Genomic DNA, 14,132 nt, shown 5'->3' with positions numbered 1-14,132 from the left:
CGGTAGTGGTAAAGAATCCATCTGCCAAGGCAGGAGACTTAAGAGATGCAAGTTCAATCCCTGGGTCGGGAAGATCCCGTGGAGAAGGAAATGGCAACTCACTGCAGTATTCTTGCCTGTAGAATCCCCATGGACAGAGAAGCCTGGTGGGCTACAGTCCATGGGTTCACAAAGAGTCAGACACGACTGAGCGACTTAGCATACATGCATGCACTGAAATCCTCAGCTCTACTTGGGATTTTATTTCAAAAGGAGAAAGATTTTTTTTTTTCAAACAAGTTTAATATAATACACTGTTAATATAATACACTGTTAGGCAGAATTTATTCTGTATGATCAGGTTTTTAGGATACATTAGCATATTTAAAAGTATTTCTGAAGGGAAAATAGCCTGCTGAGGGTTGCAACATTGATATATACCATCTAAAAGAAGTCTTTGTACTTTACAGTTTATTTACATGAGGCATGAGGATATTCAAAAGTGATAATTAAAGAATAAATTGTAGTTAGTGCCTCATACCAACCCAAGATATTTTTCATCAAGAGGTTTTAAGTTGAGGATTGGAAGTAGACATTCACAGCTCTGTTGCTTTCTTCAAACCCCAGAAAGTCAGACTGGCTTAAATAATCCTTGCCCTGCTGGACTCAACAGGGGTCCTGCCTGTAAAAGACTAACCCTGAGAAACCAAGATTCGCTGTTATTTTCTATTACCCAGCAGCTCCTGGCCAGAGCTAAGCCTATTAATTTGGGGACTAAAAATAAATCTGCTCTGAGAACAAATCATTGTGTTCTCCTCTGCCTTGGAACTTGAGAGCATATGCCAGGAAGGGAGGGACTGAGCAGCGTATCTGTCTGCCCCAAACCTTTTACTGACTAAGCACAGAGAGAGGGGAATCTCCTCACCTGCGTGTTCCTCTTTTAACTCCTTTCTTCGTGAAATGTAGGTGGTTCTCTATGTTAAAGAAGAAATGAAAAGGAATGATCTTCCAGAAACAGCAGTCATTGGACTTCTGTGGACCTGTATAATGAACGCTGTGGAATGGAACAAGAAGGAGGAGCTCGTGGCGGAGCAGGCCCTCAAACACCTGAAGGTACAGGGTCCCTGCAAGGCTGTCCAGGCTGCAGGCCAGCTGCAACTCTAACAGCGGGGCAGACGGGTTCTAATCATAATGCTCCCAGGTTCAGTCCAAACGTACATTTCCTAATGTTTTTCCTTTCAAATATGCCACCACCTAAAATGTTTGAGATGTAAGAGCTTTTGAAGTACCTGAGGGTAAGTTCTTATTAAAAACAACATCAGAAAATCCACAGAATAGTCATATATTCAGTATTAGTTAAAGAGGAATATAGTCTGTTAGTTTTCCTTCTACCTGACAAAAATTTTTAAGGAATATTTTGTTTAAGTAAGCTACAAGTTGACATTAGAATTTGAATAGTGAGTGGTGGAAGAAATCAACTGATTGTATAAATTGTATATTTTTGTACGGGGATATATATGTGTTTGCCTTTATCATCCTCTCCGTGTAAAACTATTAAGAAACGTAGAAAACTTAGAACCTGCCTTCAGAGTTTACACTTGAATTGGGAAGCGAGCACCTACATAGTATAAATTCGGTAGGATATAAATCAGATAACTCTTCAATATTTAGGAGAACAGAGCAGTGAGTATCCTATACAGGCAAGGATCAAAGGAGGAGTTTGTGTTGAGCTCAGTAACTCTTAGAGAAAATAATAGCAAACATCAACATCTAGGGGCTTCCCTGATGGCTCAGATGGTAGAGAATCTGCCTGCAATGTGGGAGATCTGGATTTGATCCCTGGTTTGGGAATATCCTCTGGAGAAGGGAATGGCAACCCACTTCAGTATTGTTGCCTGGAGAATTCTGTGGACAGAGGAGCCTGGCGGGCTACAATCAGTGGGGTCCCAAAGAGTCAGATAGGACCGAAAGACACACACACACATCAAGAACGAGAAGCCAAGGTCGTTTAAGACAGAAGAGCAATATGAACAAAACCATAAAGATGTTTTGTGAGGGCATCTGGGAAGAGACCTCTGCTCTTCCAGCGGCAGAGCCATACTCCAGGAGTGGGGGAATCACAGCAGGCCTGGGAACCTTCACAACTTAGGATCTCTGTCTCATTTTCACAATATCCATTAGACGAACACAGTAGCATAGCAGTTGTCTCTGACAGAGTCAGGAGTTCCTATTTGGTCTCTTTTAGTAGGTACAATGAGAGAAATCTGATATGATGCAGGGATAAAAAATTCATTTTGGTTGGACACAAAATTATAATAAAATAACCCTCAAAGTGGACGTTTTCTAAGCAAATCTCCAGGCGGGTACAATGAGAGAAATCTGATATGGTGCAGGGATAAAAACTTCATTCTGGTTGGACACAATATTATAATAAGATAATCCTCAAAGCAGAAGTTTTCTAAGCAAATCTCCAGGTGACCGCTGTGGTTCAAGTGGCATCAGCCCTATACCTCCCAACAAAAGTGAACGGTCTTCCTCCCCACTCCTCTTCCAGCAATACGCTCCACTCCTGGCTGTGTTCAGCTCCCAAGGCCAGTCAGAGCTGATCCTTCTGCAGAAGGTTCAGGAATACTGCTATGACAACATCCATTTCATGAAAGCCTTTCAGAAGATTGTGGTTCTCTTTTACAAAGGTATGTATCTATGTTGTTCTGCCACTATGCTTCCGTGTTTTGTTGAAGCTCTTTTTGGGCCACAGCAAGGGGAAATAGATGGGGAAACAGTGGGTGACTTTATTTTTCTGGGCTCCAAAATCACTGCCGATGGTGACTGCAGCCATGAAATTAAAAGACACTTACTCCTTGGAAGGAAAGTTATGACCAACCTAGATAGCATATTCAAAAGCAGAGACATTACTTTGCCAACAAAGGTTCGTCTAGTCAAGGCTATGGTTTTTCCTGTGGTATGGATGTGAGAGTTGGACTGTGAAGAAGGCTGAGCGCCGAAGAATTGACTGCAAGGAGATCCAACCAGTCCATTCTGAAGGAGATCAGCCCTGGGATTTCTTTGGAAGGAATGATGCTAAAGCTGAAACTTCAGTACTTTGGCCACCTCATGCGAAGAGTTGACTCATTGGAAAAGACTCTGATGCTGGGAGGGATTGACGGCAGGAGAGAAGGGGATGACAGAGGATGAGATGGCTGGATGGCATCACTGACTTGATGGACGTGAGTCTGGGTGAACTCCGGGAGTTGGTGTTGGACAGGGAGGCCTGGCGTGCTGCGATTCACGGGGTCGCAAAGAGTCAGACACGACTGAGCAACTGATCTGATCTGAAGGGGAGATGCAGAGGGGGACATGGGTTTCTGCTCATCTCTGAATTTTAGTGAGGCAGCCACATTATGTAGAGAGAGAAGGTATTAATATGAACCCCATAGACGTCTGTGGCCCCAGGTCCCGGTCTGATTAGGCCCCTGTGCACTTCTCATTGATGGAAATGGCTAGAAGACTGGTGATGAACTTACAATTTTGGGAAGTGGGAAGGGAGGGTGGTGAAAAAGACTGTAATTACTAAAAAGAAGGTCTGTGTTCGAATTGTAAGGATTAGTTCTAACAACAGTGATCACCAGAAGCATGTTCAAACCTTTCAGATACCATCAAGCTGGTTCTAAATTAGCTTTAAACTTAGTGTTTTAGTGATTTGGCTCAACCAGTCTCCTGTTTGCCCAGGAAATGACTATTTTTAGATTTTCACATTTACTGTCTGTTCATTGTGTTTATAAGGATTAGGTTGCCATGACAACTGTTACTGCCAGTTTATTAAAAAATGAATGCTCTAGGGTTTTAACTGATCTCAATGTCTATACCTATAGTATATTTTTAAAAAATGATCCTAGACTATTCTTTGGTATAGCTTTGTGTAGTTTTATGAGGGGGGGGAGCGGGAGTATTTAAACAATGATACATTTTGAACATGATGAAATGTTTATTAGAATTACTGCTATCTTAAATGGCATAACACAGAAGAAAACTAAAGTATAAACTAATGGACTTCCCTGGTGGCTCAGACGGTAAAGAATCCGCCTGCAGTGCAGGAAACCCGAGTTCAATCCCTGGGTCTGGTAGATCCCATGGAGAAGGGAATGGCAACCCACTCCAGTTTTCTTGCCTGGAAAATTCCAGGGATAGAGGAGCCTGGCAGGCTACAGTCCATGACATCACAAAGAGTCAGACACAACCGAGCGACTAACAGACACGCATACAGCAAACACATAAATGAGTACCAGTCAAATGTTTCTTTTCTTTTTGATGCGTTCTTAAATTTGTCTGTTTTGAATGACAGTTTGGAATGTAAAAATTTTACATCATCGGTTGCTAGCTATTTGGGAAAAAATGCGTGATAGCATTTCACAGTTTTAATTGGCTCTGCAGATTCTTCAAATGCTTTCATCTTGCCCACAAGTGTGTGGGTGATATTTTTGCTTTCTCAGCACTAAGGTATTCGGGCACAATTTTTTGTGTCAGTGGGAGACTGTGATGACTGCAGAGTCCCATTTGAAGTTCAGTAAAAGATGTTTTTGTTTTTTTTTTGGGGGGGGGCCAGGTCTGTCTTAGACTCGCTTGGATATGGTTGTGAGATAGCAACGTCCTAAAACTAGGGTTTACATGATACCCCAGGTCATGAGATAGCAATGTCTTAATGCTAGGCGACCCATCAGAACCAGACCTGCAGGTCCCATGGCAAACATACCTGTGGTGCCCAGTGCCCAAGACAAACTACTTACTAATCAGTAAAGGCATTTAGGTGGCATATTAACTTTTAACGTCCTATTCTTCAGATTTCTCTTTTTAACTGTTAATGAATATCAGCAACTTTCCCCATTACACTTTTTATAACAAACCACTAACAGCTAGCAAAACTGGCGGCTTTGAGTTATTTCCTATTTTTCAGCCCCAAACGCTAAGGAACAGTGACCTGGCATTATAGCCAAGGAAGGGGCACCAAGAAGTACAAAGAAGAGGCATTAGCTGTTCCTTAGGCAGTAGATTAACCAGGTGGTCAGCTTTTAAATAGATTGTTTCAGTTAGTACAGTCTGGTGAGCATGAGCAGGCCCAAGGGAACATGGGAAGATAAGTGTCAGCATCAGTTCTATTCTGGCCCAGCTGTTTTTGGAAATGAAGTCAGGAAACTTGCAAATAGAAACCTAAACTATATTTTACTGAAAAGTTAAAACTGAATATCATTTTCTAAGTAACTTCACAATTTTCCACAAAATTATACATATAGGCTGTTTTTCTGAATAAAATAATTGCATTTCTTTCTCTTGAGAACATGGAATCCCTGAGGAACGGTTGTTCTTTATGACTGTTAAGAGAGTTACTGTGTTTACCTTCCTTTCTATAGTAGTTTTTACCTTTGCCTTATTTCATTCAGCAAACACTTGTGCACCAGTAGACAAATATTTCCTCTGTCTTTCTATGGATTTGGATGTTCTTGTCCTGTGTTTCATATGCCTAGGAAGACTTGAGGACTGTGTTTGTTAAAACACTCCTTTTCCAGTGCCTGTGTGCGTGTGAATCACCGGGGGAACTTGTTAAAACAGATTCCCCAAGGATTCTGATTCAGTGGGTCCAGCCTTGGGCCCTCAGATTTTCCTTTTAACAAATTTCCAGGTGATGCTGTGACTGTTGGTCTCAGATCACTGATTGATCTAAAGGATGTTTATTGAATGCCAGAAGTGACAAATCCCATGAACTATAGTAACATGGTTAAGATTATGCTTAACCATTAATTCCATATACACATATACATTTTATAAATATCAAATAGTGTTTTGTCTGCCTCTTTTATCTAGTGATGGGAAGCCCTTTACGTTTTGCTTTAAAGCCAGTTTTCAAAAATGTAATGGAAATCATTTCTCCTTTCCCATTTTAGAAGTCGCTCAGTAAGTGTCCGACTCTTCGTGACCCCATGGACTGCAGCCTACCAGGCTCCTCCGTCCATGGGATTTTCCAGGCAAGAGTACTGGAGTGGGGTGCCACTGCCTTCTCCGAATATCTCTATTACATACACTCATCTTCCTGTATTGCTAGAACTTGAGGATAACAGAAACTGTGGGATATGACTCCCTATGTCCCCTCTGGAAACCTAATTGCTTAAAAGAATGCCATTATTAAAATTTTTATTTTTATATATTTTATAGAAAAAAAATAGTGGAATGAAAGTGAATAAACTTTGAGTAATGCTTTGCAGCAATGAAAGGAGAAAGTGGTGATTGGTCACTTACTGAAGATTTACATTTTGTACTAGAATCTAGATTTTTATATTTCTAAGGCAGTAAGGAAAATAGTAAGTGCCTCACTACTTTTCTAACATTGCAGTATTCACTTTCTAAAATAAATTTCTTTCTTCCTAAAGCTAGGTACTGTATTCTCAGCATGTAGGTTTGGAAAAATATAAAACTACCGCCTCAAGTACTGTTAGTATCTCTATTATGGCTTTTATTGTTTGTGGATATATCTTAGATTAAATTCTGTTCCTCACACACATTTTTCTAAAAGAAGTTTCTTATTCTAAGAGATTTTTGACCTTCTCACATATAGTCCCAGCTTTCTTAGGGTAAATTATATTTGACTCATGTCCCTATATGACACTGCTCATAAAAAGTACTGAATTTTATGTTTCAAGTGACATCGTTTTCAACTTAAATATTTAAATAACTGACATCACCTAACACTGTGCAGTTGTCATAACACTCTTAGGATATTGTCTCTTTGACCCTCGTGAAAACCCAAATTTTGAACTAAAATTCTACACATTGAGACATATTTAGTTTTTCTCATCAGGTTATTTATTATACATGAACTGAGTGCAAACTAGCTGTCAAGTCTTATGTTAAATGCTGGAAATGAGATGAACAAAATAGTCCCTGACTGCCTGGATTTCAGAGTATAGAAGAAAATCCAAAATTATAATCACAATGTGTCTGTGTATTCATTCACTCAGTCATGTCTGATTCTTTGCGACGCCATGGACTGTAGCCTGGCAGGCTCCACTGCCTGTGGTATTTTCTAGGCAAGAATACTGCAGTGGGTTGCCATTTTCCTCTCCTATAATCACCATATCAGTGGCAAAAATAAGGCTGGTACCAATAAATGATGATGAGAAGTGGAAGGATGACAGCAGAGGGGCCCCTAACTCAGAGCTGAAGCTAACTTGGTGAAGGAAAAGGGAAGGCTCTCAAGGGACCAGAGTATTTTCCCAGAGGTGATGAAGAAGTTGGCCACATAGAAGGGAGAGAAACACACTGTAATATGAGGGGCCTTAGTGCAACTGTGGAAAGTCTCCTTTCTTACTGTACTTTTACTGATTGTCTGTATTCCTAGTAGGTAGTTGGGGGAGATTCCAACACTTTGTCATCTCCATCTCCCGGTTATAATGAACTCTTCTCCCTACTTTTCCTTAGTGGAAAACACAAGTTCTCTCTCTCCTACATTTGTCAAGGAGCTCCTTCCATTTGTGATTAGATTTTTTCCTACACAAAAGTTAACTTTCTTTTTGATATTCACACTTTGCCTCAAAGTTGCCCTGTGTCATTGCTTCTGTCCCTTCTTTATCATTTATTTCCCTAGAAATTTGGTCTTGCCGCAGGTGTTTATTATTAAATTCTTCCACGAGCTCAGCTCTGCACAAAGTTGGTCTGATTTTTCAGTAGATGATATATCTGGTAAGTTTTACCTGTCATGTACAGTCCTTTTCACAAGCACAGTCACCAACAAGGATTCTAGTACTTGCATGGTCTCTTTTGGCCTCTGTGGGGCAATCAAATGCAGGAGTGAGCTTCATAAGGAAGACACGAGACAGAGTGTCACTAAGCTACACTCTGTCGCCTTTGCAACCTGTACATTGTATCATAACATGATTTATTATGTGAGAAGAAAAAATAGAATTTCCCTTTAATTATATATTTTATTTTATAACGTTAACAGTAGTAGTTGTTCAGTTCAGTTCAGTCACTCAGTCGTGTCTGACTCTTGGCAACCCCATGGAGTGCAGCACACCAGGCCTCCCTGTCCATCACCAACTCCTGGAGTTCACGCAAACTCATGTCCATCGAGTCGGTGATGCCATCCAGCCATCTCATCCTCTGTCATCCCCTTCTCCTCCTGCCCCCAATCCCTCCCAGCCTCAGGATATTTTCCAATGAACACCCAGGACTGGTCTCCTTTAGGATGGACTGGTTGGATCTCCTTGCAGTCCAAGGGACTCTCAAGAGTCTTCTCCAACACCACAGTTCAAAAGCATCAATTCTTCGGTGCTCAGCCTTCTTCACAGTCCAACTCTCACATCCATACATGACCACAGGAAAAACCATAGCCTTGACTAAACAGACCTTTGTTGGCAAAGTAATATCTCTGCTCTTAAATATGCTATCTAGGTTGGTCATAACTTTCCTTCCAAGGAGTAAGTGTCTTTTAATTTCATGGCTGCAATCACCATCTGCAGTGATTTTGGAGCCCCAAAAAATAAAGTCTGACACTGTTTCCACTGTTTCCCCATCTATTTCCCATGAAGTGATGGGACTAGATGCCATGATCTTAATTTTCTGAATGTTGAGCTTTAAGCCAACTTTTTCAGTCTCTTCTTTCACTTTCATCAAGAGGCTTTTTAGTTCCTCTTCACTTTCTGCCATAAGGGTGGTGTCATCTGCATATCTGAGGTTATTTGATATTTCTCCCAGCAATCTTGATTCCAGCTGTGCTTCTTCCAGCCCAGCATTTCTCATGATGTACTTTGCATATAAGTTAAATAAGCAGGGTGACAATATACAGCCTTGACGTACTCCTTTTCCTATTTGGAACCAGTCTGTTGTTCCATGTCCAATTCTAACTGTTGCTTCCTGACTTGCATATAGGTTTCTCAAGAGGCAGGTCAGGTGGTCTGGTATTCCTATCTCTTTCAGAATTTTCCACAGTTTATTGTGATCCACACAGTCAATAAAGCAGAAATAGATGTTTTTCTGGAACTCTCTTTTTTCCATGATCCAGCGGATGTTGGCAATTTGATCTCTGGTTCCTCTGCCTTTTCTAAAACCAGCTTGAACATCTGGAAGTTTATGGTTCACATATTGCTGAAGCCTGGCTTGGAGAATTTTGAGCGTGACCTTACTAGTGTGTGAGATAAATGCAATTGTGCGGTAGTTTGAGCAATCTTTGGCATTGCCTTTCTTTGGGATTGGAATGAAAACTGACCTTTTCCAGTCCTGTGGCCACTGCTGAGTTTTCCAAATTTGCTGACATATTGAGTGCAGCACTTTCACAGCATCATCTTTCAGGATTTAAAATAGCTCAACTGGAATTCCATCCCCTCCACTAGCTTTGTTCGTAGTGATGCTTTCTAAGGCTCACTTGGCGTCACATTCCAGGATGTCTGGCTCTAGGTGAGTGATCATACCATCGTGATTATCTGGGTCGTGAAGATCATTTTTGTACAGTTCTTCTGTGTATTCTTGCTACCTGTTCTTAATATCTTCTGCTTCTGTTAGGTCTAACTCAGTGAAACTAAGCCATGCCATGTGGGGCCACCCAAGACAGGAGGGTCATGGTGAAGAGGTCTGACAGAATGTGGTCCACTGGAGAAGGGAATGGCAAACCACTTCAGTATTCTTGCCTTGAGAACCCCATGAACAGTAGTTGTTAGTACATGCATATAGTTTGTAAACCAAAAAATATACATATGTTAGGAGTGTATGTGCTCAAAATTGTCTTGCTGATAGGAGAACATGATGAAAACAGTTTGGAAGTTAGTAGTATAAATCACAGGCATGTTAAAGATGTCATAAAAACAAATTCTATAAAAAGGACTTTTAAAATGCATGTTTGAGATAATTAGTGTTCCTGGAAATTTTCTGCAAAGCATTCTTACCCAGTAACAAATCACTTCCTCGAGTTGTGAACCATCTTCTTCCTATGGCTATGAAAACTGGGCTTTGATGGCCAGAGCTAGGAAAGTTCTTTCATCATTGTGAGTGGAGAGTGCAGAGCTGGAAACATGAGAAACTCAAAGACTAGAAGCTAAGAGTAATTCCTTAGGACTCTTAATTATAATTTCTAAGTCTAGTCCTTATAAATGAATAAACCCAGATTTCTATCTTCCTTTGCAAAACGTAGTGTATTTAATGATCAAAATAAAAAATAAAACACACTTTTATATTTTCTAAAACCAATCATGTGCATTTTTAGTCAATTTAATCTCTTCAATTGAATCTGAGAGCCAGTTATTAATTTTAAAAAACAAGACTTTTGTTATGAAAAGATCAGTGATATTATGAATGAAAACAATATCAAATCATTTCTCTTGTTTTTATAAGTTAAAGGTATATTTTAACTACAAAAACATCGTTAGAATGATTTATCAGCATTTGCAATGGATTGGGTATATGCTTTCTATTTCATTTCACACTCCAAAACCCCAAAAGACAACCCATTACAACATTGGCAAAGTATAGGCTATTGTTTCCACATTCCCCTTTCTATTCTTAACATTAACTATTCTGAATTAATGATAACTTGAGAGTATCAAGGTATATTTGTGGAATTTAGAGTTTTAGGTAGTAGATATTTAATAGATACGGAGAAGGCAATGGCACCCCACTCCAGTACTCTTGCCTGGAAAATCCCATGGACAGAGGAGCCTGGTGGGCTGCAGTCCATGGGGTCGCAAAGAGTCGGACACGACTGAGCAACTTCACTTTCACTTGTCACTTTCCTGCATTGGAGAAGGAAATGGCAACCCACTCCAGTGTTCTTACCTGGAGAATCCCAGGGACGGGGGAGCCTGGTGGGCTGCCGTCTATGGGGTCGCACAGAGTCGGACACGACTGACGCGACTTAGCAGCAGCAGCATTTAATAGATAACACTTTCTCTTAAAAGCCTGTAGGAAGTCTGTCTAACACGTCTTTCTCTCTGAATAGTGTATAAGGAAACTCATGTGATTTAGATATTGTGGGAAAATAAATTTAGGACAGCAATAGAATGATGTAGAACTTTGGATTCTGTGTATATTGGTCCCATGGTATACCCAGGAAGCTCATCTTTATATTTAATCATTAATATTATCATTATTGCATTCTATCTACAATATATATTTTTTCGTTTGCCCTTTTTTTCTCCTAAAGTAAATCCCCTTAAAAGACCAGTCATTTGAGGTTGCTGCTTAATCAAGATGTGTTTGAAACTGGCAGGACAAAGGGTATTCTGAAATGCTAGAATTGCTGATTCATTGGCAAAATAACCCAGTTTCCTCCCAGCAAATTAACACTCTAAGATTTCCAAGTCCCAGCCTCACCATCATCACTAAAGTACTGACGGTCCTATCTACTGGGCTTCCCCAGTGGCTCAGAAGTAAAGATCCCACCTGCTAATGCAGGAGACAAGGCTTCCATCCTTGGGTCAGGAAGGTCCCCTGGAGAAGGGAATGGCAACCCACTACAGAATTCTTGCCTGGGAAATCCCATGAACAGAAAAGCCTACAGTCTGTGGGGTCACAAAAGAGTTCGACACCACTGAGCAACTAAACAACATCACCACCCGAACTGCCAACATACTCAGGACACTGTGCTGTGTGGAAACAAGCTTGGTTCTTGTCTTCTGATAAGTTTCAATATGCGTTTCTTTTATAACAGAATTTTAATATTTGAAGTGATTGCTTTCTATTAAACTGTAAGACATGAACTTGCTTTGAAACATGATATGTATGTAATAACTTTGAAATGTTTGATTTGAAATTGCAGCTGATGTGCTGAGTGAAGAAGCGATACTGAAGTGGTACAAAGAAGCACATGTTGCCAAAGGCAAAAGTGTTTTCCTTGACCAGATGAAGAAATTTGTGGAGTGGTTACAAAACGCAGAAGAAGGTATGATTGTATTTAACAGCCCTGGTGGCCATTTAGCGGGTCCTTTCTCACTGTAATTCAAAATAGCTCCTCCCTCCACAGATTTTTTTTTTTTTTTTTGGCTTTGTTAAACTGAAGTTCTGAGCCTTCATTTCTGAATCAAGGCAATGAAAATATCTGCATGATAAACAAAACAAAATCTCTTAAATTATCCCTGCTGCTGCTAAGTCGCATCAGTTGTATCTGACTCTGTGCAACCCCACAGACAGCAGCGCACCAGGCTCCCCCGTCCCTGGGATTCTCCAGGCAAGAACACTGGAGTGGGTTGCCTTCTCCAATGCATGAAATTATCCCTAGTGGAGGACAAAGAGGAAGAAATAATCAGATGTGAAAGGAAAAACATAATTACATTTATAGGATTGTATAAATTTTTTATAGTGCCTTTACTGGTTGACGTGCTTACGTGCTTAAAGTGGGAATACAAGTTGGAAGAGCAATAATGATGAGACTTAATCCAACTAGGCATGAGAAGTTGATGATCCAAGTAGTTATAGTCACCAGTAATATTTCTGAGTATGTTGCCTTTTTAGAAAGTCAATTTCATTTAAAAATCAAAAAGTTTGCTTTCTGCCCTGTCTATGAGTCTCTTAGTCAATGGACACCCAGGCAAAAATGTCTTTTTTTAGGGGACAGGGAGATAAGAGTAGAAACTATTTCCTGACCTCGTTTAACAGTCTCAGAAGAAAACGACCTGACTTGTCTCTCTCTTCTCTTGTAGAATCTGAATCTGAAGGTGAAGAGAATTAGGTGGCTCCAGAAGCACAATACCCAGGTCACCACACAACACTTTTATTGGGAATGCTGAGCCATTTGAGAAGAGAAACTTGGCTTCCGTTTTCACAAAGGAAAAAAAAAAAAAAATAGGATAGGCTTCCCTTTTGCCGAGGGGGAAATGGTTTTTTGTTTTGTTTTGTTTTTAAATGGAGCCCTGAGGCATCAGCGATTATACTTGGGACTCTACCTCTCACTCACTATTCGCTAACTTAAAGCCATTCAACAGGGAGTCCAGTAGGTATCTGAGGCGAAATACTCCACAGACTCCCCTTTTTTTAGCTGTATTTTTCAGGTACTATGTGGTGAACGCCCCACTGGTGTCTATTACAGGGCCACTTTGGTAGTTGTGTATCTGCTCGTGTATGTGATTTGACAAACCAGTTTTTTAAAATAAATGGCTTTTTAAAAATCTGGGCTTATATTTTCAACGCTTTTATTTCTTTACTGTCCTGACTTCTGTACAGATGACATTTCAGTGTCAGGCTTTCTTTCCCATCCAAAATGCTGAATGGTTCTTGTCGATCAAAGCACTTCTACTCCTTGTATCACTGGTGAATATATTTCACTTACCTTTGTAGTGTAATAGAAATCCACCCAAAAGTATAGGCACACTAGCACCAATGCCATGAATTGATAATAATAATATTATCTGCGTGTGAGGATGTCATTTTCATTATGCAGGAAATAAAAAGGACAAGAATAACTACCCAAGAATAATTAGAAGTCATAGGATAAAGAGCTTTACAGCCCCTTGAAGTGACTAGCATACCCCAGGGGGCGCTTATATATTCTTTCCTAAGATTGTTCTCCTGGAAAATGCTCCTCTTTCATTCTGGTTTTTCCTTTCAGTCTGCATCTTATTTCTTCCAGTCCATTAGTTCATGGCAAGCCTCCATCTGCCCCTCCTTCTGCCTATCTAAAAATGAGAATTATGAAGTTAAATGGTATTCACATCATAGAGTGCATATTCAATGTGTTTATTTGAAATGAAAAAAAATGAATAATTTTTATTGAAAGCAAACTTGGCAAACTAATTTGACAAGTCCTGATTGCCAATTAGTATACATGGCAGGCACACTCTGCAAGTTAAATCTTCATCTCTGATGTTTTGACAGATTCAGATAAAGATTAAAATATTGAAAATTACATTCAATTTGTAATAACAATTTCATATGTCAACTTTTATGTATTTTAGATTTAAGTTTAAATCAGCATGTTCCCTGTCATTTTACGGATCTTGAGTAAGATGTGTGAAGAAGATATTTGACTTTGCCCCACTGTTTCCAAAGTATCCACACTGAGACCTACTGTCCTAGGTCTTAGTGACCAAGTTAGTGACCAAGATGGAGCTAAAAGTCCCATTACTGAGTTCCACACCTGTGCCCTTTTGTCCCTATTTTCTGCTGTCAAATTATAATAAAAT

At 40.0% G+C, this 14,132-nt stretch overlaps 1 protein-coding gene across 6 annotated transcripts in view; it reads left to right on the top strand.

Moving 5' to 3' along the window:
• Positions 1-13,118, top strand: part of BZW2 (basic leucine zipper and W2 domains 2) — a 62,249-nt gene extending 49,131 nt beyond the window's left edge. For all 6 annotated transcript variants that reach the window (XM_086397519.1, XM_086397520.1, XM_086397523.1 and 3 more), the window contains 4 exons: positions 946-1,092; positions 2,534-2,672; positions 11,774-11,896; positions 12,654-13,118. In XM_086397519.1, coding sequence (XP_086253645.1) covers positions 946-1,092; positions 2,534-2,672; positions 11,774-11,896; positions 12,654-12,682 — 438 coding nt within the window. In that variant the 3' untranslated portion in view covers positions 12,683-13,118. The remainder of the gene's footprint in view (positions 1-945; positions 1,093-2,533; positions 2,673-11,773; positions 11,897-12,653) is intronic.
• Positions 13,119-14,132: the final 1,014 nt, after the last annotated feature.

This window comes from Bos grunniens, chromosome 4 (assembly GCF_055505025.1).
Source record: "Bos grunniens cultivar Pamir isolate PY7600 chromosome 4, Bosgru_T2T1.0, whole genome shotgun sequence".
Classification (NCBI taxonomy): domain Eukaryota; kingdom Metazoa; phylum Chordata; class Mammalia; order Artiodactyla; family Bovidae; genus Bos; species Bos grunniens.
Note: the sequence above shows the minus strand (reverse complement) of the source record. Positions and strands in the feature narration are given on the sequence as shown.